The sequence below is a fragment of the Lepisma saccharinum genome, chromosome 22 (assembly GCF_977018435.1).
Source record: "Lepisma saccharinum chromosome 22, izLepSacc3.1, whole genome shotgun sequence".
In the NCBI taxonomy this organism is placed as follows: domain Eukaryota; kingdom Metazoa; phylum Arthropoda; class Insecta; order Zygentoma; family Lepismatidae; genus Lepisma; species Lepisma saccharinum.
The window spans coordinates 20,336,655-20,358,248 of NC_139250.1; the positions used below are offsets into that span (position 1 = coordinate 20,336,655).

Sequence of the window (21,594 nt, forward strand, 5' to 3'; positions counted from 1 at the left end):
AACTGAATCGAATCTCGAATCCTGAATCCTGGATCTGATATATGGATATAGAATCATAGATACGATATCTGCATCTTCATTATCCGATCCAAATCCATTCGGAATCAATGCCTCAATCCTGATCCTCCCATTCCTGGAGTAATCACCTGGCGTTGCAGGTAAATGCGTTGCGCCGACGTTTTAGTCCCAAGTAATCCATTTGGTTTGGGCTCAAGTTAATTGCTCCAGCTTCGAATCCGTAAATAACACGACCAGGAATTCCATCTGGGCATGTGCTTCTGTTGAACGGGGAAGAGAAGTTTCCCCCGAGTTCCTGAGACTTCAGAGCGGGAAAAAGAAGGCTGTAAGGACCAATTACAATGGCTTCACCTCAAGACGAAGGAGTTACGCGCTCCCCTTACCGAATGTCAAGCGTAATGAATGGATGTCCTTTGGGTTTGTAATAAGAACCGTTAGGTTTCCCCCAGCATCAGTTGGTTAGGAAAACGCCAGATGTCAGCGTCGATGTTTTTCGTGTCAGTTGGCACCAGGTTCGTAATCCCCAAGGACTTTACACACAGAAGTCACACTATTTACTTTCAAAAAACACGTAAGCTACTGACAGTGCACGAGGCATCGATACAAATTACTTTGCCTGTCTAAACATGCATAATTACTTAAAGACGTGCAGAAACAAATGAAAAGATACAGAATTTGAGAATGAATGGTTTATGCGTATTATAAACATCATTTGCTTTTTTTTTTATATAATGCTTCAAGAACGTTTATCGCTTACTACCAGGGCCTGTCCTGGCATTCTGGCACTGTTTTTTCACACCTGGAAAATGAGACATTTGTTACAATCATGGAGGCATAACTTTTTCGTGATTAAAGATAGGTTGAGAAAACCTTCACCATTGCATTTAGCGTGAAATTCTAGCCTGATTTCATATATCACATCTCCCCTTCCCATTTAAGAGTTCAGCTGAATTCAATATGGCGATCACCAATATGGCGGACATCCGCTTGGAACCAGTGATGTGCCGTAGACTATAAGTTTACGTCTACATGCGTTGTCTACACGTAAACTACGCGTAGATTACATTGGGTTGTAGTACACATAGACTACGTAGACAATCTAAAGTGCATTAAAATTAATTTTCAAGGGTTTCATGAAATGAAAGTGATATTTTCAACTATATTGGTTCCTAACGAAATGAAAAGAAACGTGTTTAAAACAAAATGTCTCTTCTCTTCTATTATCAACTATGGAAGAAGATAAATAGTATGCAAAAAACAACAACAGATGGCAGTCGTGAGGCAAGAGTGGTCTTTTCCCCATAAAGCACTAGAATATTTCCTTGTTTCTTCCTAGGTGAGAAATTGTTCGAATTTGAAAGAAAGAGTATGAAAAGTTCTCCACACACATCAGCAACTGATACGCAGTATAATTTTCTTTTTAATTCCACGGCGCTCTTTGCTAAGTTATCACCTTTCGCCATGTTGTTTACATAAATTACGTAATCTACGTGTATAACATAGTCTACGTGTAGAATGTAGACTATCGTTGTTTACGCGTAGACGCACATCACTGCTTGGAACACACCAATATGGTTCCCCGTAGGCCTAATCTGTTTCTATCATGACCAACTGTACACAGCCTAACTCCATTATATTTTCTGGGGGTGTTAAGGGACTTTTGAATCAGCCTGTATATTCTAACTCGATAACCTCACAAAACATGTGCGATTATTTCCCTTCTATTTTTTTTAAAAAAATCCATTGCTTCTAACGTTTGCTCTGTATAAAAACACGGAAGGAAGTCTGAACCAAGTGCCCACAATCGTAATATATAACCTATAAATTCCGTGTTCAACGTACCGTGACGGCTTCTGCTATTTCAATTCAAGATAAAACGGTTATATCGACTGAATTGAAAGGTTGGAAGATCGGAAATGAGATGAACAGACGGGAGAGCATGCGAGAATTCGTGACATTTGGTCGTTTCCGTTTGGTTCCGATTTAAGATAAATCCTTCGTGAAGTCAATCCAAGCAAACGTCTCCAACTATTTTCCGCATTCGAGTAAATAAAGAGTAAAATTAGTTTTAGCTAGTTACAGAAATAGTTTTCGTTACGCTGTCGAATCGTTGGAATTCATTTTGCGTAAATTTCCATAGCTTTTCATAAAATTCTTTCACATCCTTTTTCTGTGTGAACTGACACGTATAATGTAGGGTTCTTAACGGTCCAGGATCCCATAAATTCTAATGGGTTCTATTAGGTTCCGCTGCAGGACCGGAACGTTTTTTCTCGCACAATAAAAATTCGGTCCAAGTGGAGTGGAGAAAAAAATTCTGGACCGTATTTAAATTGTTGCGGAAAAAATATTCCTGGACCGTAAATAAATAGATCCGGAAAAAAAGGTTCCTGGACCGTATTTAAATTCATCCGGGAAAAAGTTTCCTGGACCGAATTTAAATACTTTCCAGACAAAAAGTTTATTTAGGTCTAGAACCCATTTATGCTTGCTGATGTCTCGCCAGGACCGGAATTGAATTTATTTGTAATTCCTGGACCTTTAACCCTTGGATTGTTAAAGATTCAGGAACTCATACATTCTACTGGGTTGTCTTGGGTTCCGTAATGGGCCGGTACCTATTTCTCGCACAATTTAAATTCGGTCTAAGTTGCTTATTGTTTCATTCCAATACAGAATTTGGACACAATTTAAACTGATCCGAAAAAAATTAACTTAAATTAATCCGAAAAAAAGGTTCGTGAACCGTATTAAAATTGATCAGGAAAAAAGTTGCTGGACCGTATTTAAATTCATTCGGAAAAAGGTTCCTGGACCGAATTTAAATACTTTACAGATAAAAGATTCTTTACGGTCCAGAACCCATTCACGCTTGCTGATTTTCTCTCCTGGACCGGAATTGAATTTATTTTAAATTCCTGAACCTTTAAGAACCCTGGTAGAAAGCTTGAAATACGAAAGCTCGTTGCACTTGAGAGCGATTGCAACGCTAACTGGTGGCCAGGTTGAAAGATGGAAACAAGCAGAGTTTGCATTCCGTGAGGAAAGATGCCGCTTGCAAGTGAGATTGAACTGCTTCTAGTTGACAATGGAGAATTAAACATTCTGTGAACAAAAGAATAGGAGTACATGGAATTAATCGCGAGTTACAAAGATGTGAAGAATGGCACCACGTTTTCCCACAGATAAAGATGGACAATAGATTTTCTTTTAGCTACATGAGGATAGAAATCTGAAATGTTGATCACTAAACAGGCTAAAAAGAACGTGGAATATAGTCTCATTTAGCATCGCGAAATTATTAGCTCCCAGATAATAACTAGCACATTAAAACTTAATGTATATTGTAATTACGAGGGATGTTCAAAAAGTTCTAGCTATCGCTCTATTGAAGTCGGAAAGGATGAGTTAATATTAACGATGCTTGGAGATGTACCCGCTATCACTTTTCACTACTATCGCCGATAATGATGATCGCATTAAATTGACGAAGGTACATTACGAAAAGAATATTCATGCCAGCATGGGAGTTAAATCAAGATACTTCAGTGGCAAGTTTAAAGACAGCCCTGGAGCAAGGAGGGGCTATTATGGTAGTGAACATAATTTTTCATAACTTTTCATTGTTAAATTTCATATTTTGAATATATACAGCAGATCATGGGTGCCCATCCCCCCAAGGCCTATGACGCACTCCCCCCCAAAAGGTAGAACATTCGCCCCTCCCCTTTATGCCGAATACGAATCCGAATTGGCCGAATTCAAAATTAGCCGAAGCCAGGGTTCGAATCCCGAATCATAATCGATTCTAATCCCAAACACCGAATCCGAATCACAAATTCCGAATCCGAATCGTAGATTTCATTCCCTTTCCCCCAAACCCGAATCGTGGATTCGAATCTCCAATCCCGAATCTGAATCGAGGATTTAATTCCCAAATTCCGAATCCGATTCGAATCTGAAATCTCGAATCCGAATTGTGGATTCGAATCGGAAATCTCGAATCCGAAATGTGGATTCGAATCTTAAATCTCGTATCCGTATTGTGGATTCGAATCCTAAATCTCGTATCCGAATTGTTGATTCGAATCCTAAATCTCGTATCCGAATTGTAGATTCGAATCGGAAATCTCGAATCCGAATTGTAGATTCGAATCGGAAATCTCGAATCCAAATTGTAGATTCGAATCGGAAATCTCGAATCCGAATTGTGGATTCGAATCCTAAATCTCGTATCCGAATTGTAGATTCGAATCGGAAATCTCGAATCCGAATCATGGATTCGAATCGGAAATCTCGAATCCGAATCAGGGATTCAAAACCCAAATCTCGAATCCAAATCGTGGATTCGAATCCCAAAACTCGAATCCGAATTGTGGATTCGAATCCTGAATCTCGTATCCGAATTGTGGATTCGAATTCCAAATCTAAAATCCGAATTGTGGATTCGAATCGGAAGTCTCGAATCCGAATTGTGGGTTCGAATCGGAAATCTCGAATCCGAATTGTGGGTTCGAATCGGAAATCTCGAATCCGAATTGTGGATTCGAATCGGAAGTCTCGAATCCGAATTGTGGATTCGAATCCAAAATCTCGAATCCGAATTGTGGATTCGAATCCCAAATCTCGAATCCGAATCGTAGATTCGAATCCCAAATCCGAATTGTGTATTCGAATCCAGTAGGGCAAGGAAATGGCGAATCGAATGAATCATAATTTTCCTCTCTCCAGCTTTAGATATACAGAACGCTTTCGATCCGGCGTTTATCAAAGGGTCGCACACGAATTCGCGCATGAAAAAATTGACATAAACACAAAAGTTAGCCTCGTTTGTTGATTGTGCTCCACAACTTGTTCTCTCGCCCATGGCGAACTCGATAGGGCAGTCAACCTTGATGCGAACCCGAAAGTGTTCGCTCACTTGCTCGTTATGTGAGAGCTTCTGAAATGAGCAGAGAATGCCAAAATCAGATTTAAATCGTTAGTGGCACCGGATACGAATTAATTGGGGGCGGGAGCTTCACTGCTTATAAAAAGACAGTTCAGCGTTACGGACCACAATGCAGCTCTCCAAATGAGAAGAGATACGTTTCCATTAATTAGTTGCAACGACGCTAATGACAGTAAAACAAATTTGTTATGTGGAGCGAGCCGCTTAAAATTTGCTGGGCCGTGAAAGAGTGGATGATGCCATTACTTGGAAGATGAGATTTTCCTATCACAATCTGGCCTCAAGTTGAAAATGCCAGTCTACTTCTCGGTCTCGTCTAGATATCTGAAATGTACTTTCGTTCTCGTTTCGGTCTTGAAGTTGTTGTTTTTTGTCTCGTCTCGAGAATAGAAAAAAATCGAGATACCATTTTTAAAAAATCACATTAACCACGACGCACGTAATCGATTTATAAATAATTTGACAACTCATTCGAAAATTTGGTCTAATCATCATTCATCCTCATCCTGACGATTAGCCAAAAGTGAGAGAAAAGAAACACAAAATAGAAAATATGAACAAAATTGAAAAAAGATTTTTGTTCATTCGAGATTTTTTTAACAAAAATGTGGCATTCATTACGAATATGATATTAACAATTCTATATATTTTTTTTTGGTCTCCACAATCCTTTTACAGTAGAACTTACTAACCAGTACAACAAAGATTTTTTTGCAAAAAAAGGTTTGAACAAAGTAACATAAACAAAAGTGTTATTTCAATTCTGTTCTTTTTTCTGATTTTTTGTTGCTTTCTTGCCACATTTGGCTCATCTCTACGATGAGGATAAATGATTATGATTTTAAGAAATTCATAAATTGACTGTCTACTGAGTAACCTCGGATTTTAGGTTTTTAACCTATTTTTTTCCTTTACAGGTTATGTCAGCGTTTCGTTAAAAAAAACACAGCAACTGATGAAGTTTTATAGCGCCTAAAAGAGCCTATTTTGTTTCTTAGAACCTATTTTAGGTTTATGTACCTAAATCAAGCCTTTTTATAGGTTTTTATATATTTTTAAAGGTTTTACAGGATTTTTATGTCACACACAGGCATTTGCTTTCTTTGTTCAAGAAAAAGTTCAATGACGAAAGTGTTTGAAACATACTGTCTGTTCATTTCTCTTCCTCCAAGCCCATCGTGATTTTTCAAGTCTCTAAACAAAGCAAAATCTCTGGTGCCACTGTTACCTGTACAGTCCAAAATGCAAACTTCTGATCTGTGTGGTATTGCTTACTTTCTCGTCACTTTGGTACTTTGTTGCATTCGCGCCTTGCAAACTAACACTTCAGCATTGAAGTTTGCACCACTGACTACGTTTTTGTTGAAATATTGTTTTCGTCATATAAAATGATCCTCAGACAAAATTGCGGAGCTTGACTGTGGATAACATGAAAAACGATTGCTGCCCAACTATACGGGGAAGAGTGGATTTTAATAGCAAATTTCCAATGGTAAGTTCTGCGATCGCCGTACGGTTAGGCAACACACATAACGTTATGCAAGGTAGTCCGTATTTCAGGATATAGGTGTCCCATTTTCATTGGCGGTGACTATACCCAATCAGCATTTTTCAGGAATTTTAAACTATTTTAAGTTTTGTTGAACCTACTTCAGGATTTTTCAAGCCTAACTTAAGATTTTTTGGACCTATTTTAGGATTTTTCGAACCTATTTTAGGAACCTTTTAGGCATACTTTTCAGAACCTAAAAATCCGAAGTCTACTATTTTGTTATTTTGGTAGACACCCTGTTAGTATCTGACAGTATGATTTTCAGCACTGAGAATTCCATAACTATATTGTCTAGCTTAACAACTTTCAAAGAACTATGATAAAAATATGAATTTGCATGACAAAGCAATATTTACATGAATATTAACTCATGCGTTTACAATAGAGATGCTAATCATTATTTAATTTGTTCGTTTGGAAGCCCTGAATGGGTTGCATTACCCTGGTAGAAGCTCTAGGCATCATGTTTTCCATTGCATTACTTGGTAAATAGGTTAGGCACGTATAGATGGCGGCTACTAGACAAACTGTCAATTTTAATGCTTATTAGATTTGCTTAATGCAATCGGAAGTTCGGCAATTGGAAGAAACGTTCGAGGTAGGTCTGTTTGAGGATCAGTACAGTAGGATGCATAAGTATTACCAGGCAAATTGTCCACCACTATTTTTGTTCTGTTTTACGCAAAGAGAGATTCAAGAATTAAAATAAAATGTCCAAGAGGATGCCCGCCTAGCAGTACTCGAGACACTCGAGATACTGTCGAGACACAGAAAGTTTGTTGATTAGGAAAAGAGTAGCCAATCAGAAATAACGTACTGCATTCTACTTGGAAAAGCACGAACGCAGCAGTGAAATTCATAATAGGGTAAATTTCTCGTATGGGACAGACGGATTTCTTCAAATTTACATGAGAAATTACTTACCGAATGCAGTTTCTTTATACTTGTGGAAGTTTGGGGAAATGTTTTCTCGCATCGTTCATTGAATTTTGCCGGTAAATCATCTATTTTTCGATATAAATGTGTGACCGATGCACGAAAGCTCTTGCATCCATTTACTTCCAGGTGGATGTAGCCTGTGTGTGATGACGTAATCCCGGTCAGTGTTTCCAAACATGTGTTTTTGTAACTGAAGAAGGTACGTTTCCACAAATGGTTTGTGGGGCTATGTGTCAATGGTGTGTGGGGCTATATTTTTTTCGAAACCAATTTTTAACTATTGTAGCCTACAAGTGACCATATCTAACCTTACCTTACTGGAAATGGTTCGTAGGGTTTTGTATGAATGGTTCGTGGGGCTATGCGTCAATGGTTTGTGGGGCTACGTAGGTATTTTTGGGTGCAGTGGGGTGGAAACACTGCATGCCGAGTACGGTAGTGAAACTGTGACCGCCATTTTGTGTGTTACCGAAGGCTAAAAGAAACGAAGAAAACTTACTCGATATGTCGCAAATAAAGCTTATTTCCGTGAAATAAGCGAAATGCCACCTTCAACAATGTTTCTCAATGCAGAATACGTAAGTACGAATATTCAAATGAAATGAACTAGCAAATTTCAGCCGTCTGTCCCATACGAAAAATTTGCCCATAATAGTATACTAGCGTTTGTTATTTCTAAAAAAATACTTCTAAAGTATTTCTTTTCACAAAACCACATTTCATTCGATCTCGAATTTCTCTTCGCTCTCAAAACAAATCGTAATTACCACAACAACATAAAATTAGCCTATTTTTTCTTCTTCAGATTGCAAAGTCTTAGGGAATCAATAATGTTTCAAGATTAATTCGTTGAGGTAGGCCAATAGAGTCATCCAAAACAAACCAAAATTACCAATAAAGTATTGTCTTACAGCATTCTCCAGCAATGAATGCAGACTGTGGGAACTCCGCTCCATGAAATGAAGGAACGAAATTCCTGATGCGTTACGCAGCATGCTAATCCGGTGTGTATTGCAGATTGCCGAGCTCAAAGGATGGGTATGTTAACCCACTTCTGCTCGTGATAGAACAAGATTTAAGCACGCAGGAATGTCACGACAGGAAAGAACTCTCTTAAATTTTCGATAAATAATGGAGAGGGTGAGTGGTACTTACCCCCTTTGGAAAAGATCCACGTTGTAGAATTTGTGGAGCTCCACAGAGAACTCAACGGTTGCTTGGAGCTCGCTCATCTTGGCGTAGAACTGCTTCTGGCAATGGCGCACCCCATTACACTGCACTCGCTGTCTTCCCTAAAAAGAGAAGGGAAAAGGGATGAGTGAGTATATAGTAATTATTGTAATTTCGCAAAAGTAACAGTTGTATTTAGAAAATAATCCTGAACGCTATTTTTATGAAATGGAAAACTTTTCGATTCTGACCCCTCCCCCCCACAGTTAAGCCCCAAGTTCGATTCTAATCCCCCAAGTTCAATTCTAACCTCCAAAATGTTAGGCTAAGTTCGATTCTAACACCCAAATGTTAGCCCCCAAGTTCGATTCTAACCCCCCAAAATTATGTCCCCCAAGCCAAGTTCGATTCTAAACCCCAAATGTTAGGCTAAGTTCGATTCTGCCCCCCCCCCCAAGGTTAAGTCCCAAGTTCGATTCTAATCCCCCAAAGTTCGATTCTAATCCTACAAGTTCGATTCTAATCCTACAAGTTCGATTCTAACCTCCAAAATGTTAGGCTAAGTTCGATTCTAACACCCAAATGTTAGGCCCCAAGTTCGATTCTAACCCCCCAAAATTATGTCCCCCAAGCCAAGTTCGATTCTAAACCCCAAATGTTAGGCTAAGTTCGATTCTGTCTCTCCCCCACCCCCCAAGGTGAAGTCCCAAGTTCGATTCTAATCCCCCAAGTTCGATTCTAACCTCCAAAATGTTAGGCTAAGTTCAATTCTAACCCCCAAATGTTAGGCCCCAAGTTCGATTCTAACCCCCAAATGTTAGGCCCCAAGTTCGATTCTAACCCTCCAAAATTATGTCCCCCAAGCCAAGTTCGATTCTAAACCCCAAATGTTCGATTCTAATCCCTCAAGTTCGATTCTAACCTCCAAAATGTTAGGCCCCAAGTTCGATTTTTAACCCCCCAAAATTATGTCCCCCAAGCCAAGTTCGATTCTAACCCCCAAATGTGTTAAGCCCCAAGTTCGATTCTAACTATCCAAAGTTAGGCCAAGTTCGATTCTGACCCTCCCTAAAGTTAAGCCCCAAGTTATACATCAGGGTGTCTACGAAAATAACAAATCCAAAATTCTTGACTTTTTCTCGACTTTCCTATTTCTTGACCTTCTTTCACTTTTCCTTAACATTTATTTAACGGTCCCCTACTTCGGTATAGTTGGAAATTAAGAAAATATATATTTTTATTCAATGAAAAACTCTTACTACAAGGTCGGTTAAGATGAAAACTGAAGCTGTACTTTAACAAGAGATTTAGACTTACTTTAATTATTAATGCATATAAACATTATTGCTTCAGACTTCATCCTAGATGGGAAATGGTCATTACTTTATTTAATATTTTTACAAAATTTCACAGATTCAGGAATTTAGGCCTCAAGTTTCTCCCATGATCCCTGCTTTAGAGTAAGAAAGCTGGATATTGAGGGAATGAAATGAAATTTTCCTCTTCCTCCCCCCCATGGAGATGGTTTTAATGGGGTCAGAAATCACACTCGACCTTTCATTACGTCATAAATTCAGAACAACCCGACCGACCTAACCTACTCATTTTTGACACGAACGAGAGTAGGTTAGGCATGTCAGATTTGGCGCTCTAGCGTTCTGCATCTATGACGTAACGCATGAAAAGGAGGGGTCTTGCGTGTCAAAAGTGAAATCCCAACAATAACGAGCGATTGCAAACTGATGAAATCCCCCACCCCTTCCCTCCCGACGTACAGGAGTTGACTATCGTACAATGAAATTCGATTTGGAACAGCGGGGAATAAAATTGCATTTCAAAAATTCAATTCTCCCCGGCTTGTACGTTGGGGGATTAACTTGTGAAATGAATATACATGATGAAGACTGAATTGGCTCGAATATCGGTGTGCATTTTTCTGTGCAACTAGGACTGACCATGTCGACCTGTAAAATGTGGAACGTAAGGTTAATAAAAAAATATTGACACGTAAAAGCAGCGACATTCTACAAAACAGTGTGAACTCCAGTCAGTAAAATAAACAAAACAGAATTCGATTAAGATTTGTTGCTCCCCGGAAAATTTCCAACATTTCACGGATAATATAGGGTGTAAATAATACTTTATACTTGTTAGTCAATATCTCAGTACATGTAAATAAAGTGCAATGTATTTGCTTTAATAACAAATTATTCTTGCAGCCAGGGGTGCCCACAAGGGTGGATTCACGACGCGCCTGAGTCATGGGAGTATTTTGGGGGACAAAATTTCATAGTTTACCTACCAATTCTACATATCTTCACAGAAAAATGAGGGGATCGTTTCGTTTCATTGACGTGTTATTTATTTTTAGTTATGGTTATTGGATGTTCAGCATCTACTTCATGATTTAACAGCCACAAGAACACTATTTCCTGTAGCAAACATAAAAATTAGTCGTACTATTTCTTTCTTTAGTCTTTTAATTTCAACTACGATGAAAGGTTTCAAATGTCATGCGCCTTTCGATTGTTGGCATCTCGGCCAGTGGTAAACAATGCCTGGTGTTTTCCTTCAGTTTTAGGCACGATTTGTTTCGCTTGTATGTGTTCCTACGACTGACTGGATAATTGTAAAAGACTGTCAGTTTTCGTTGTCTAAAGCTTACGTATTTCGAAAGGATCGGAACACTGAGAGACGAGGTCCTCCAGCCTGCTTTCGCCACTCACAGTACGCAACTCTCTCTCTTGGTATACTTTTGCGTAGATTGCTTATGATAGCTGTTATTTCGCCAATCGTGGTATCAGATTATCAGAATACTTTTTACAGCTGACTATTGCATGTCCCGGTGTTCCTTTCACCCTACATGTTAAGCGCTGATCATCATTGCTAAGATTAAATCCTCCAAGATAAGTTCTATATGGGCCATGACCTGTCATGAAATGGACCATACCCCTACTTGGTTTGAAGAAGGAAAGTTTCATCCTATCCCGTGCGTCCGGTTACTTTCTAGTCTGGGCAGATTCTTGGAGAACGTATTTCGAAAATTTAATATTTAAAAACTTAAATCAAATTATCCACTCGAACAAAAATCATTAACGGCTTGTTTATCAAAACTACCTAGTCTGGCCATAAATACTGTTACAAACTTTGGGCTTGGACTGTACATCCGGTAGTCAGGCTCATGAATCATGCTTGTGCTGAAGTTCACTCCTGACCATTGTGTGTTAAGCTGTGAAAGAGCAAGCGTGTATCTTCTTGTGCTTAGCATGGAGTGGGGCGAATATGAAAGAGTATCCATTATGGATATTTTGTATTTTGATATTTTATATTTATTTATATCAAAATATCCATAATGGATACTCTTTCAGTTGTATATAACAAATTTTTAATACATCCTTCGATTGTCGAATTATTACTGGGTTGCCATGACTTACTCCCCAACCCTCGTATTAGTAACAAAATGCTTTTTCATGGTTGTATTACTTATTGCCTTTTTCATAATCTATACTCTGCTTATACAGTTTTAGCACATAATGCACTACATGTACATATGTAATAATATTATTCTTCTAATGTGTGTACGGCAATATAGCCGGTCCTCCGTATTGTCATAAAATATGTAAAAACACAAACTCCTGAGGTGATGTAAGGTTAAATAAACATACAAGCTGTGCCTTTCCATGAAATACAGAACGCCTCCCACATATTTCGGATGCAACAGATAACCCGGATATTTGACCATCCGGATAATCTGAATATCAGGAGAATTCGGATAGAACAGATTTGATGAAGGATTTGCGGGGAAAAGTTAGTAAAATGCTCAAATGGCTTATAAAAGAATATGTGGATAGCCCGTAAAACAGATAAAACTGTCAGGATAATGCACACATTCAGATATTCGGTCATTTCGGATAATCCGAATAAAGGATATCAGAATACTTGAAATCCGGATAGAATATTATCCGATAATCGGATATTTAAAATCTGTATAGAAAATTATCCGACATCCGGATAAAATTCCGAATATTGCGATCCATAGAGTGGACGAATCTAAACTCGAAATGGAAAGCAGTTAGACACATGCCCAATACTTTACTTGCATATATTTAGTTGTTCAATATTTCCTTGCTTCCTGGCTTTAGTATTTTGTGATAGCTGTAATAACTCTTAACAAACCGTTTTGAAATGAAACAAAGACTATTTAACGGAACCTACTTCCCCGTCTGTGTCACACTTGCAACCGTCACCCCTACTTTGCCAGTCGACTCGTCCAGTTAGCGCATGCGTAGTGAACCCTGCGCAAACCCGATTGCGCAGTAGCAAATGGACGAGCTACAAGCTACCACACCGACTGCAAGCCTTCTGCTTGCGTTACTTTTCTCGGCTTTCGCCCGTTAGGATTTTGAAAGGGACGGCGTGAAAAAAACAAGAACAGCGGGAATTAGATTTCTTCAGTAAATCCCTCCGTTATTATGCCCGTTTACGTTTCTCGGTGGATTACAGGGAGTCTTCGAACTGTGGCATTGGAGTTTGCCAACTGGAACAATAGAATTCTCCAGGGCTCTTCATAAATTGATTACGGGCCGAGAAGGCTCCCCGGTTTTCATGCACAGAATAATCCAATACAAGAAGCCATTCTCATTTTGAATATAATTTCGTTCTGCGCTTGGTTGGGGCCGAGGACAAGGGAAAATCGAATTTGACGGCCTTCGGTGGTGGCGGGAGGAATAACTGAATTTCAACGAAGTTAGCACCAAGTACACCTTAGGTGAAAGGGCACATTCAGAGAGGGCGCATTATGTTCAATGGACGTTACGCGAAGTAGACGTTTATAAATGTGTTACCGTGAGGGAATAAGTTACTGCTGAAGACCAATCACCAGCATGGACGTCCGGGAGGGGAGCAAGGGTGGGCGACGCCCCCATCTGGAAAATGAATGTCCACAAAAATGTATATACTTCATACATAATTTCATTTCAGTCACAGTAATTTTTGTTAATTATTATAAGGGTGTTGATGGAATGATAATTTCAGACTGAAGCAATTTTTTATGAGAGGGCATCACTACTATGGGGAAAAATTGCCTCCGCCCCTCCCTGAAAAAAATTCTGCAGACGTCCATGTCCTCTACTAGTACAGTCACCGGCAAATATAATAGTAGGCAAATTGTCCACCGCCATTTTCATTACATTTTATTCCAAGTCCTCTGTTATATTAAGGAATAAAACTTTGACCATGCAAAGCAGATGTCCTCGTCTTCTTGACGTTTATCTGTGGCAGCGATTAGGGGAGTAGTTGCCCCCCCCCCCAATATGGCTTCTTAGCTAAGCCTTGCCTACCAAAAGAAAGTAAATTGTCCATGTCCCTAAGTCACTAAGCACACGTAAGGGAAAACACAACCCCAAAGAGGATTGCACTGTCTGTGGATTCAGGCGTCAAAGCTTCGTTACCCTGCAAGAAGCACTACGTGCAACTGAGGTTGTTTTGGGGTGAATCAGGTCACCCCCTTACACTCCGATTCTCAATTCGAGTCCCGGTGTGATTATGGGTGAGTGCCCCCTCTAATTATCATTAATCTTCATCGTCGCGATTAGCCAAAACCCGCAGAAAAGTGACTCAAAATGAGGAAATAGAAACAGTACGAAATTATTTTCATGTTTAACATGTAACTGTGTGTTCCTGGACAATATTACAATCCCTCCTGAAAGAATGACAAAAAGAAAAAAATCTGATCAATAAGAGAAAAGTTAACCATATTCAATCTTCCACATTACCCCCAGGATCAGTGGCGGCGACTGGGTTCCAAAACTCGAGTAGAGGGGGCGAGGTGCGAAAACTGTGGGGGCAAGGACAGTTTACTTCCCCTTGGTAGATAAGGTGTACCATAGTACATAGTATTTGTTTTATATATATGTGTGTACTGTAGTAAAGGATAATTTAAATAAAGGTAGTGTGCAACAATAATGGGTGAACCGTAAAACGAGCATCTGCCGTCCCAGTTTATCACAGAGGCACTGGGACATGCGCATACCCTCGAATGTATGCGGGTGGAGGTTAGGATACATTCGGGGGTTCCCCATTATTGTACCATACTGCGGAGGCAAAAGTGGCAAAAAGAAGGGGGGGGCAACTACCCCCCACGCCGCGCCTAATCGCTGCCACTGCCTAGCGATTGTAACAGATCACAATATTCATATCTGGTGCCACAAACAAAACTCTCTACTCCCTAAGAACTGCGATGGCTTCTCCTTCCACGGTCATTTACATCGAAAATAAACAACGCAAAGAAAATTCAAAATTGAACAGGTTACCAGAACGTATTATTTTTATAGCTCAATTTCCAACACGATAAACTCTACATCCTGTTGGCTGACGAAACGTCTTACAATTGCCAATTTCCACGTCATAGTCAATAATAGCCAAAATGACACGCAATAGTTCCATAAAAGCAAATTGTGCAGCATGAATTAATTTATAGGCTAAATATGTTATTTTTTCTGCTTCGAAACGAAAAGAGGGTAAATGTCTGTTATATCGGAGACACATTTCTAACGCATATTTTCAGTTTCAAATGGTTCGTACTTACCAATTGTGTATTGCGGAACCTATTTCAAGGTGCCATTATGCTTTTTACACGAAAATAACTTCGATTTTTCACATTACGAGTAATTCTTTTGGGACCTTTCTTCCGTTGCGGATCATAGAATATTTCGCGCACAGCTGTGGATCATCACGCGTCGTGCTTGTGTTTTGTCGATTTGGAGTGGGCATGCAGTGCTGCAACCTTCTTAACCGAAAAATACCTACTTTCGTGTTCATTATGTCATCACAAACCATTGACGGATAGCTCCAAAAACCATTCCCGATAGCCCCAAAAACCATTCACGATAGCCCCAAAAACCATTGACGGATAGGCCCAAAAACCATTCACGATAGCCCCAAAAACCATTCTGCTGTTGTGCAGCATTCCATAGTGCCAAAATACCTCCACGAAGTTTGATAAATGCAACAGAAACTCATTTCCGAAAGTAGTATCTCCTGTCAATTTGAAGGAAAGTGTCTCCGATATAACAGTCATTTACCGAAAAGAGTTAATAGCGATCTATGGACGCTCACTTCAAGAGTGTATTATGTCCCTAAAGTGTTACATAAGAGAGAGGAAATGTATTGTTACGTCATTGTATTTAGCGGACAACAATTGGGCTGTTGGTTGACACTGCCCTCTCCCGATATGTCCATAGTGTAGATACACAATGCCTTATTATCATAACTTACAACGAACCTCCGAAACTAATGGAAGGACTAAATTGAACGGTGTGACTCAGCTGTTAGTATATGCAGATGATGTCGACTTACTGGGGGATGATGTAAATATTAAGAATAATGCTAAAATATTTTTCGAACCGGCTAAAGAGATAGGGTTGGAAGTTAGCAAAGAGAAAACTAAATATACGCTTACAGGCCGAAACCAAGTGTTAGGTAATAATCAAAATCTAACTTTTGATAACTCGTTTGAACCAGTTTCCAAATTCAAGTACTGAGGAGTAATACTAACAAATGAAAATGATATTAAAGAGGAAATAAAAAGCAGGCTTAATCCAGGAAATGCATGTTACTTCTCTCTTCATAAACTTGTATCTTCTCGTTTAATACCTAAGAAACGAAACAGTAATTTTGCCTGTAGTATTATATGGCTGTGAAACTTGGTCCCTTACATTGAAAGAGGAACACAAATTGAGAGTATTTGAAAATAAGATCCTTAGGAAAATATTTGGACCTAAAAGGGATGAGGAGACAGGTGAGTGGGGAAGGTTACATCATTTGTATTCATGTCCAGATATTATTATAATAAAAAAATCAAGAAGACTTAGATGGGCAGGCCATGTGGCACGAATGTGAGAGGAAAGAAGACTTTACAGGATTCTTGTTGGGAAACCTGATGGTAAGAGACCTGTAGGAAGGCGAAGTCGAAGATGGATGGACAACGGTGAGATGGACCTAAAGGAAATCGGGAGGGGTGGAAAAGAGTATCTTGCTCAGGATAGGGACACAAGTGATGCTGCAGCCATACACTTTCGGGTTTAAGAAGGTTAGAGAGTTAGTTAATTAACAATGGACCTCTGTGGCCTAATGCCTACCGCACCTCTTTTTTAGTTTAGCCATTCCTTCCTGCAGTACGAGGGTCACTATTATATTTTGAGCCTTAGCAACACTGATTGAAGTTAAGCGCGATTTGACGTTTGCACGGAATCGTCTGGCATTATTGACCATAACGTACTTCAAATGTTTTGTCGATAGCTTCATTTGTGTTGTTTATGTTGCGTTGGAGATTGCGCGAAAACAATAACATGGAATTAACTCGTGAACATTTTCGTGCGATGATTTTTTACGATTTTCGACGTGGATTATCAAGACAAGAGTGCATCGATCAACTTACTTCCATATTTGGCGATGAAGCCCCATCCTTTGCCACTGTGAAACGCTGGTATAACGAATTTAATCGTGGCCGCCATTCGCTCACCGACGAGATTCGCGAAGGTCGTCCAAAATCAGTTGTTGTTCAAGAAAACATTGATGCTGTGCAAAACCTAATACTGCAAGATCGTCATGTGACATACTGTGAGATTGAGGCAACCATAGGCATTAGTTCCACCAGCATATATATAAATATTACATGATCATTTAGCTGTGAGAAAGGTATGTTCTCGTTGGATCCCACACAATTTGACAAAAACTCAAAAAGACGCTCGCGTCAATTGGTGCAAACAAATGCTCAATAAATACAATCGTGGTGCTTCAAAAGACGTATATGAGATTGTAACAGGTGACGAATCATGGATATATGCATATGAGCCGGAACGTAAACAGCAGTCGACTGTATGGGTGTTTCAAGATGAACCCAATCCAACAAAAGTTGTTCGCGCTCGAAGCACATCGAAACAAATGGTCGCCTGTTTTTTTTGGGAAAACTGGTCATGTGGGAACTGTGCCTTTAGAGGAACGTAGAACGGTCAACTCTGAATGGTACACAACAATTTGTTTGCCAGAGGTCTTCGGTCAAATACGGAAAACAAACAAACGCCGTCGGATCATTCTTCATCAAGACAATTCCAGCTGTCACACATCTCGTCTAACAACCGACTTTATGAACAGTCAAAAAATCGAATTGATGGGTCATCCGCCGTACAGACCTGATTTGGCACCCAATGACTTATTCTTGTTCCCGAATGTCAAGAATAAATTGCGTGGACAACGATTTTCGTCGGCGGAAGACGCCGTTGATGCATTCAAAAACCATATTATGGTGGTGTCTCAAGAAGATTGGAAAAACTGCTTTGACAAATGGTTCGAACGAATGCAAAAGTGTATTGACCATAAAGGAGAATACTTCGAAAAACAATAAAGCAGTTTTCAATGCCAAATTCCTGTTTTTTCATTGTTAGGCTCAAAATATAAATAGTGACCCTCGTACCTACCTTATATTACTTTGTTTGTTTGTTTCATTCATATCGTGTTTTATAGTGTATCTGTACAATCATGTACTCTGCTGTATTTTTCTTCTTTTTCTGGGGTTATGTTAGGACTTGCTGACAACCTATTTGGGGTCCACCCACATAGATTAGATGAGAAATTTTCAAAAAATTTGAGGACGATTATGGAGGAATAAAGAGAGATGAAGCGATGGAGAAACAGAAAGAAAGAAACACACATAAAGAGATAGAAATGTAGAAGGAGAAAGACAAAGGGAGAGAAAGAACAAGAGATAGAGAAGCAGAATAAGAAATAAGGAGAGAGATGGAAAAGCAGAGAAAAAACTTAAGATATAAAGAATGGAAACAAGAAAGATACAACAAGGTGAAAGAGAAAGAAACATATTAGAAGAGGTTGAAAGGAGGAGACAAAGACAAAGTAAGAGAAAACCGCAAAGAAATAGAGAAAACAAGAAGAAAAGAGGAGACGGATAATGAGAGAATGATAGGAAGAAAGAAAAACAAGGTCAAAAGTAAAATATATAAAATGAAAAAGAGGAGACAGAAAATGAGAAAATGTGGAAAAAGAAGGAAAAGTGAACGAAATATAGAAAAAGAACAATAAGAGGAGACAGAGAAAGGTAGAAAGAAAGAGAATCAAGAAAAAGTGAAAGAAATAGAGAAGAAAGGAGGCAGAGAGAAACACGGACAAAGTGAAAGAAATATAGAGAAAGAAAAATAGAGGCGGCAGAAAAAGATAGAAAGGGATAAAGAAGAAAAAGTGAAAGAAGTAGAGAAAAGAAGAAGCAAGGAGGCAGAGAGAGAAAGAGAGAAACAAGGAGAAAATGAAAGAAATGTATAGGAGCCAGAGAGAGAGAGAGAGGTAGTGTTGCCCACGAGACGAGATTTTGGCCTGTCTCGTCTCGTGGAATAGCTGTCTCGTCTCGAAAATATTCGTTTGTCTTATGACACATGGTCAATCTCGTCTCGTCTCGACCCGTGGGCAACACTAGAGAGAGGTAGAAAGAAACAATGAATCTTAATTGCCATGACTACTAAGTGGAGCTCACTTGAAAGACGCTTCACCCCACGAAAAAGCCCCTCGTCAGAAGGCAATTTAGTTTAGTTTTACATCAACAGATGGTGCTCACTTCAAGATAAAATTCAGTTACTTTTGTATCACATTACGTTTATTGGTACAATTTGACGCTGTGCTCAAATATCAAATTTCTGGACATGCTTATGCTATTAATACCCTAGATCTTGAAGATACAATGCGTAAAATATGAATTCTGTTGTATCTTCAACATCCACAGAGTAGATTAAAGAACTTCCCTCACTTGTTACAAACCCCCAAAAATAGGCAATAGTTAGGCTGGATAGTTTGATGAGCTAACCAATCACTAACTATTTTCCTACCAACTTGATATTGGTAGGAATAATAGTGATCGGTTATCTCATCGAACTATCCAGACTAACTATTGCCTATTTCTTGGGGAGCAGGAAAAGGTTTATAGTATCCTTGCTTTGACTCATCTCACGCAACAGGTCGTTAGGTGTCGGGGCTTGCCACAAGTTAATAGATTCCTAGAGATGAGGCCTGCTCGAAAAGTTAAAAGGTTTATAGTACAAATAAAAGAAAGCTAAATAGAAGAACATCGAGATGAAATGTTGATGGTTTGGGCAACTATTCACATTGTACGAAGTTATAGACTCACCCTACGTATTAATACGAGATGAGAACTATCGGAATAAAATTATAAATGCTCGAGTTTGGACTCCAATTAAAAATTAACCCGTAGACCTAAATAAAAACAAGTTATATCAATATTTAGCTTATTCAATTCTGCGTTAATTTATGCTAACCAATTTTTTTTCGAGTATGCTGTATAATTTTTACCGTCGTGAGAACAAAAAGGGCCGGTTTTGAAATTATATAAAACAAACACGGGATGTCCGATAGCATGAAACTTTAGTATGGTGCAGTCAGAAAGGTTTTAAACACAACTTTTAATTGTTAAGATTTTTAAAATGTGCCGAAAAAACAGTTGTCATCAATTTTCCGAAACAACTTTTTCTTAGTATTGGGTAAGTCCTACAAATACCCTAATTGGTCTTATTTTGAAGGTCTTTGCATCTGTTCTTAAAATCCATTATTGTTGACAAATTACATTGAGAAACCGATTTTATACAGATTTTTATACAGCGGTGTAAAGATGTACACCGAACGTGGCAACACGGCACACAGCGATATGCGTTGAACCGTGGAAACTGCGGGCTAGCGCTGCGAGTCAAATGGTGATGTCACGTTACACGCGCCGAATAAAAATCTATCTATCTATAGTAGGGATGTTACAGACACAAGACAACTCTCTGTCTGGTCTTGAAATTGGATTGATTCAGTAATTGATTTGCTTCATTTTAATTCGCTTCTTGTGCCACCCTTGGCTAATTTGCGAAGACTGGGATGAGTGGTGATATGATGAAATTGATGAATGGACACTCACAAACATCAATGCACAGGCCACGATTCGAACCCGGGACCCCTGGCGTTGTAGCGCGATATGCTAACCACTCCGCCACGGGGGCCGGCTGGTTTCGAAATTGCATACAGGCTTGTAAGAATTGATATGACAACGAAAGCTCGCCCCCTTGTAACATGTCGAGATGAGTGCGAGAGTTAAGACAGACCTTTGTAATATCGACACAAGGCCAAGACTAGCTCGAGTATTTGGATATTGCAATATGTCCCTAAGCAAAAATTACATTAATATGTGGTTTCTGCAGGCAACTATTATCTACCTGATTAATTATTACTTGGTCACATAGTAATTAGAGAGAGAAATTGGGAAGAAAAGAGAAAGAATACGAGGTGCGTTCAAATTCTAAGGTCTCTATTTTTTTTTCATTAATAGAAGGAGTTATAAACGTGAGAGTTGTTTGAGAAGAAGCATCCATTCTTGAAGGTTGATGAGGCCAAATGACAGCACGATATGGCCCATAGAAAGCTAGTGGCGCTATCTAACGACGGACATGTTTTTGATACTGGGAATGACATCATTTACATCGAAAGAACAGCGTGTTATTATCCATTTTCTTCACCTGTGTGGAATAACACCCATCGATATTCATCTTAAATTGACTGGGACATGCTGTGGTAGTGTCATGGACATGAACTATGTGCGTTCGTGGGTTCGATAGTTCAAATGATGTCAAACGTTGTATGAAAACAAACCAAAGGAGCTTCGCCCACGAACCAGCCGCCAGTTACTCCATTGCTCAGAAAAGTTATGTTATGGGACAGCGAAGGCGTTATACTCACGTATTGCTATCCTAAGAGTACCTCAATGATGGGTACAAGCTATGAAACTGATTTGAGGACCAAGTTGCTTCCAGCATTGCGAAAGAAACGGCCGGAAATGGCTGTAGCTGTGTTCTTTCATCAGGACAACGCACCACCTCATCGGGTGGCCACTGTTCAGACGCTCTTCATG

The 21,594-nt window shown here is 39.3% G+C and overlaps 1 protein-coding gene across 4 annotated transcripts in view; it reads right to left on the reverse strand.

The window, feature by feature from the left end:
• LOC146004908 (protein FAM135A) overlaps positions 1 to 21,594 on the reverse strand; it is a 491,480-nt gene that overhangs the window by 452,188 nt on the left and 17,698 nt on the right. For all 4 annotated transcript variants that reach the window (XM_083143937.1, XM_083143938.1, XM_083143936.1 and 1 more), the window contains exon 2: positions 8,616 to 8,752. In XM_083143937.1, the coding sequence (XP_083000063.1) occupies positions 8,616 to 8,692 (77 nt within the window). In that variant the 5' untranslated portion in view covers positions 8,693 to 8,752. The remainder of the gene's footprint in view (positions 1 to 8,615; positions 8,753 to 21,594) is intronic.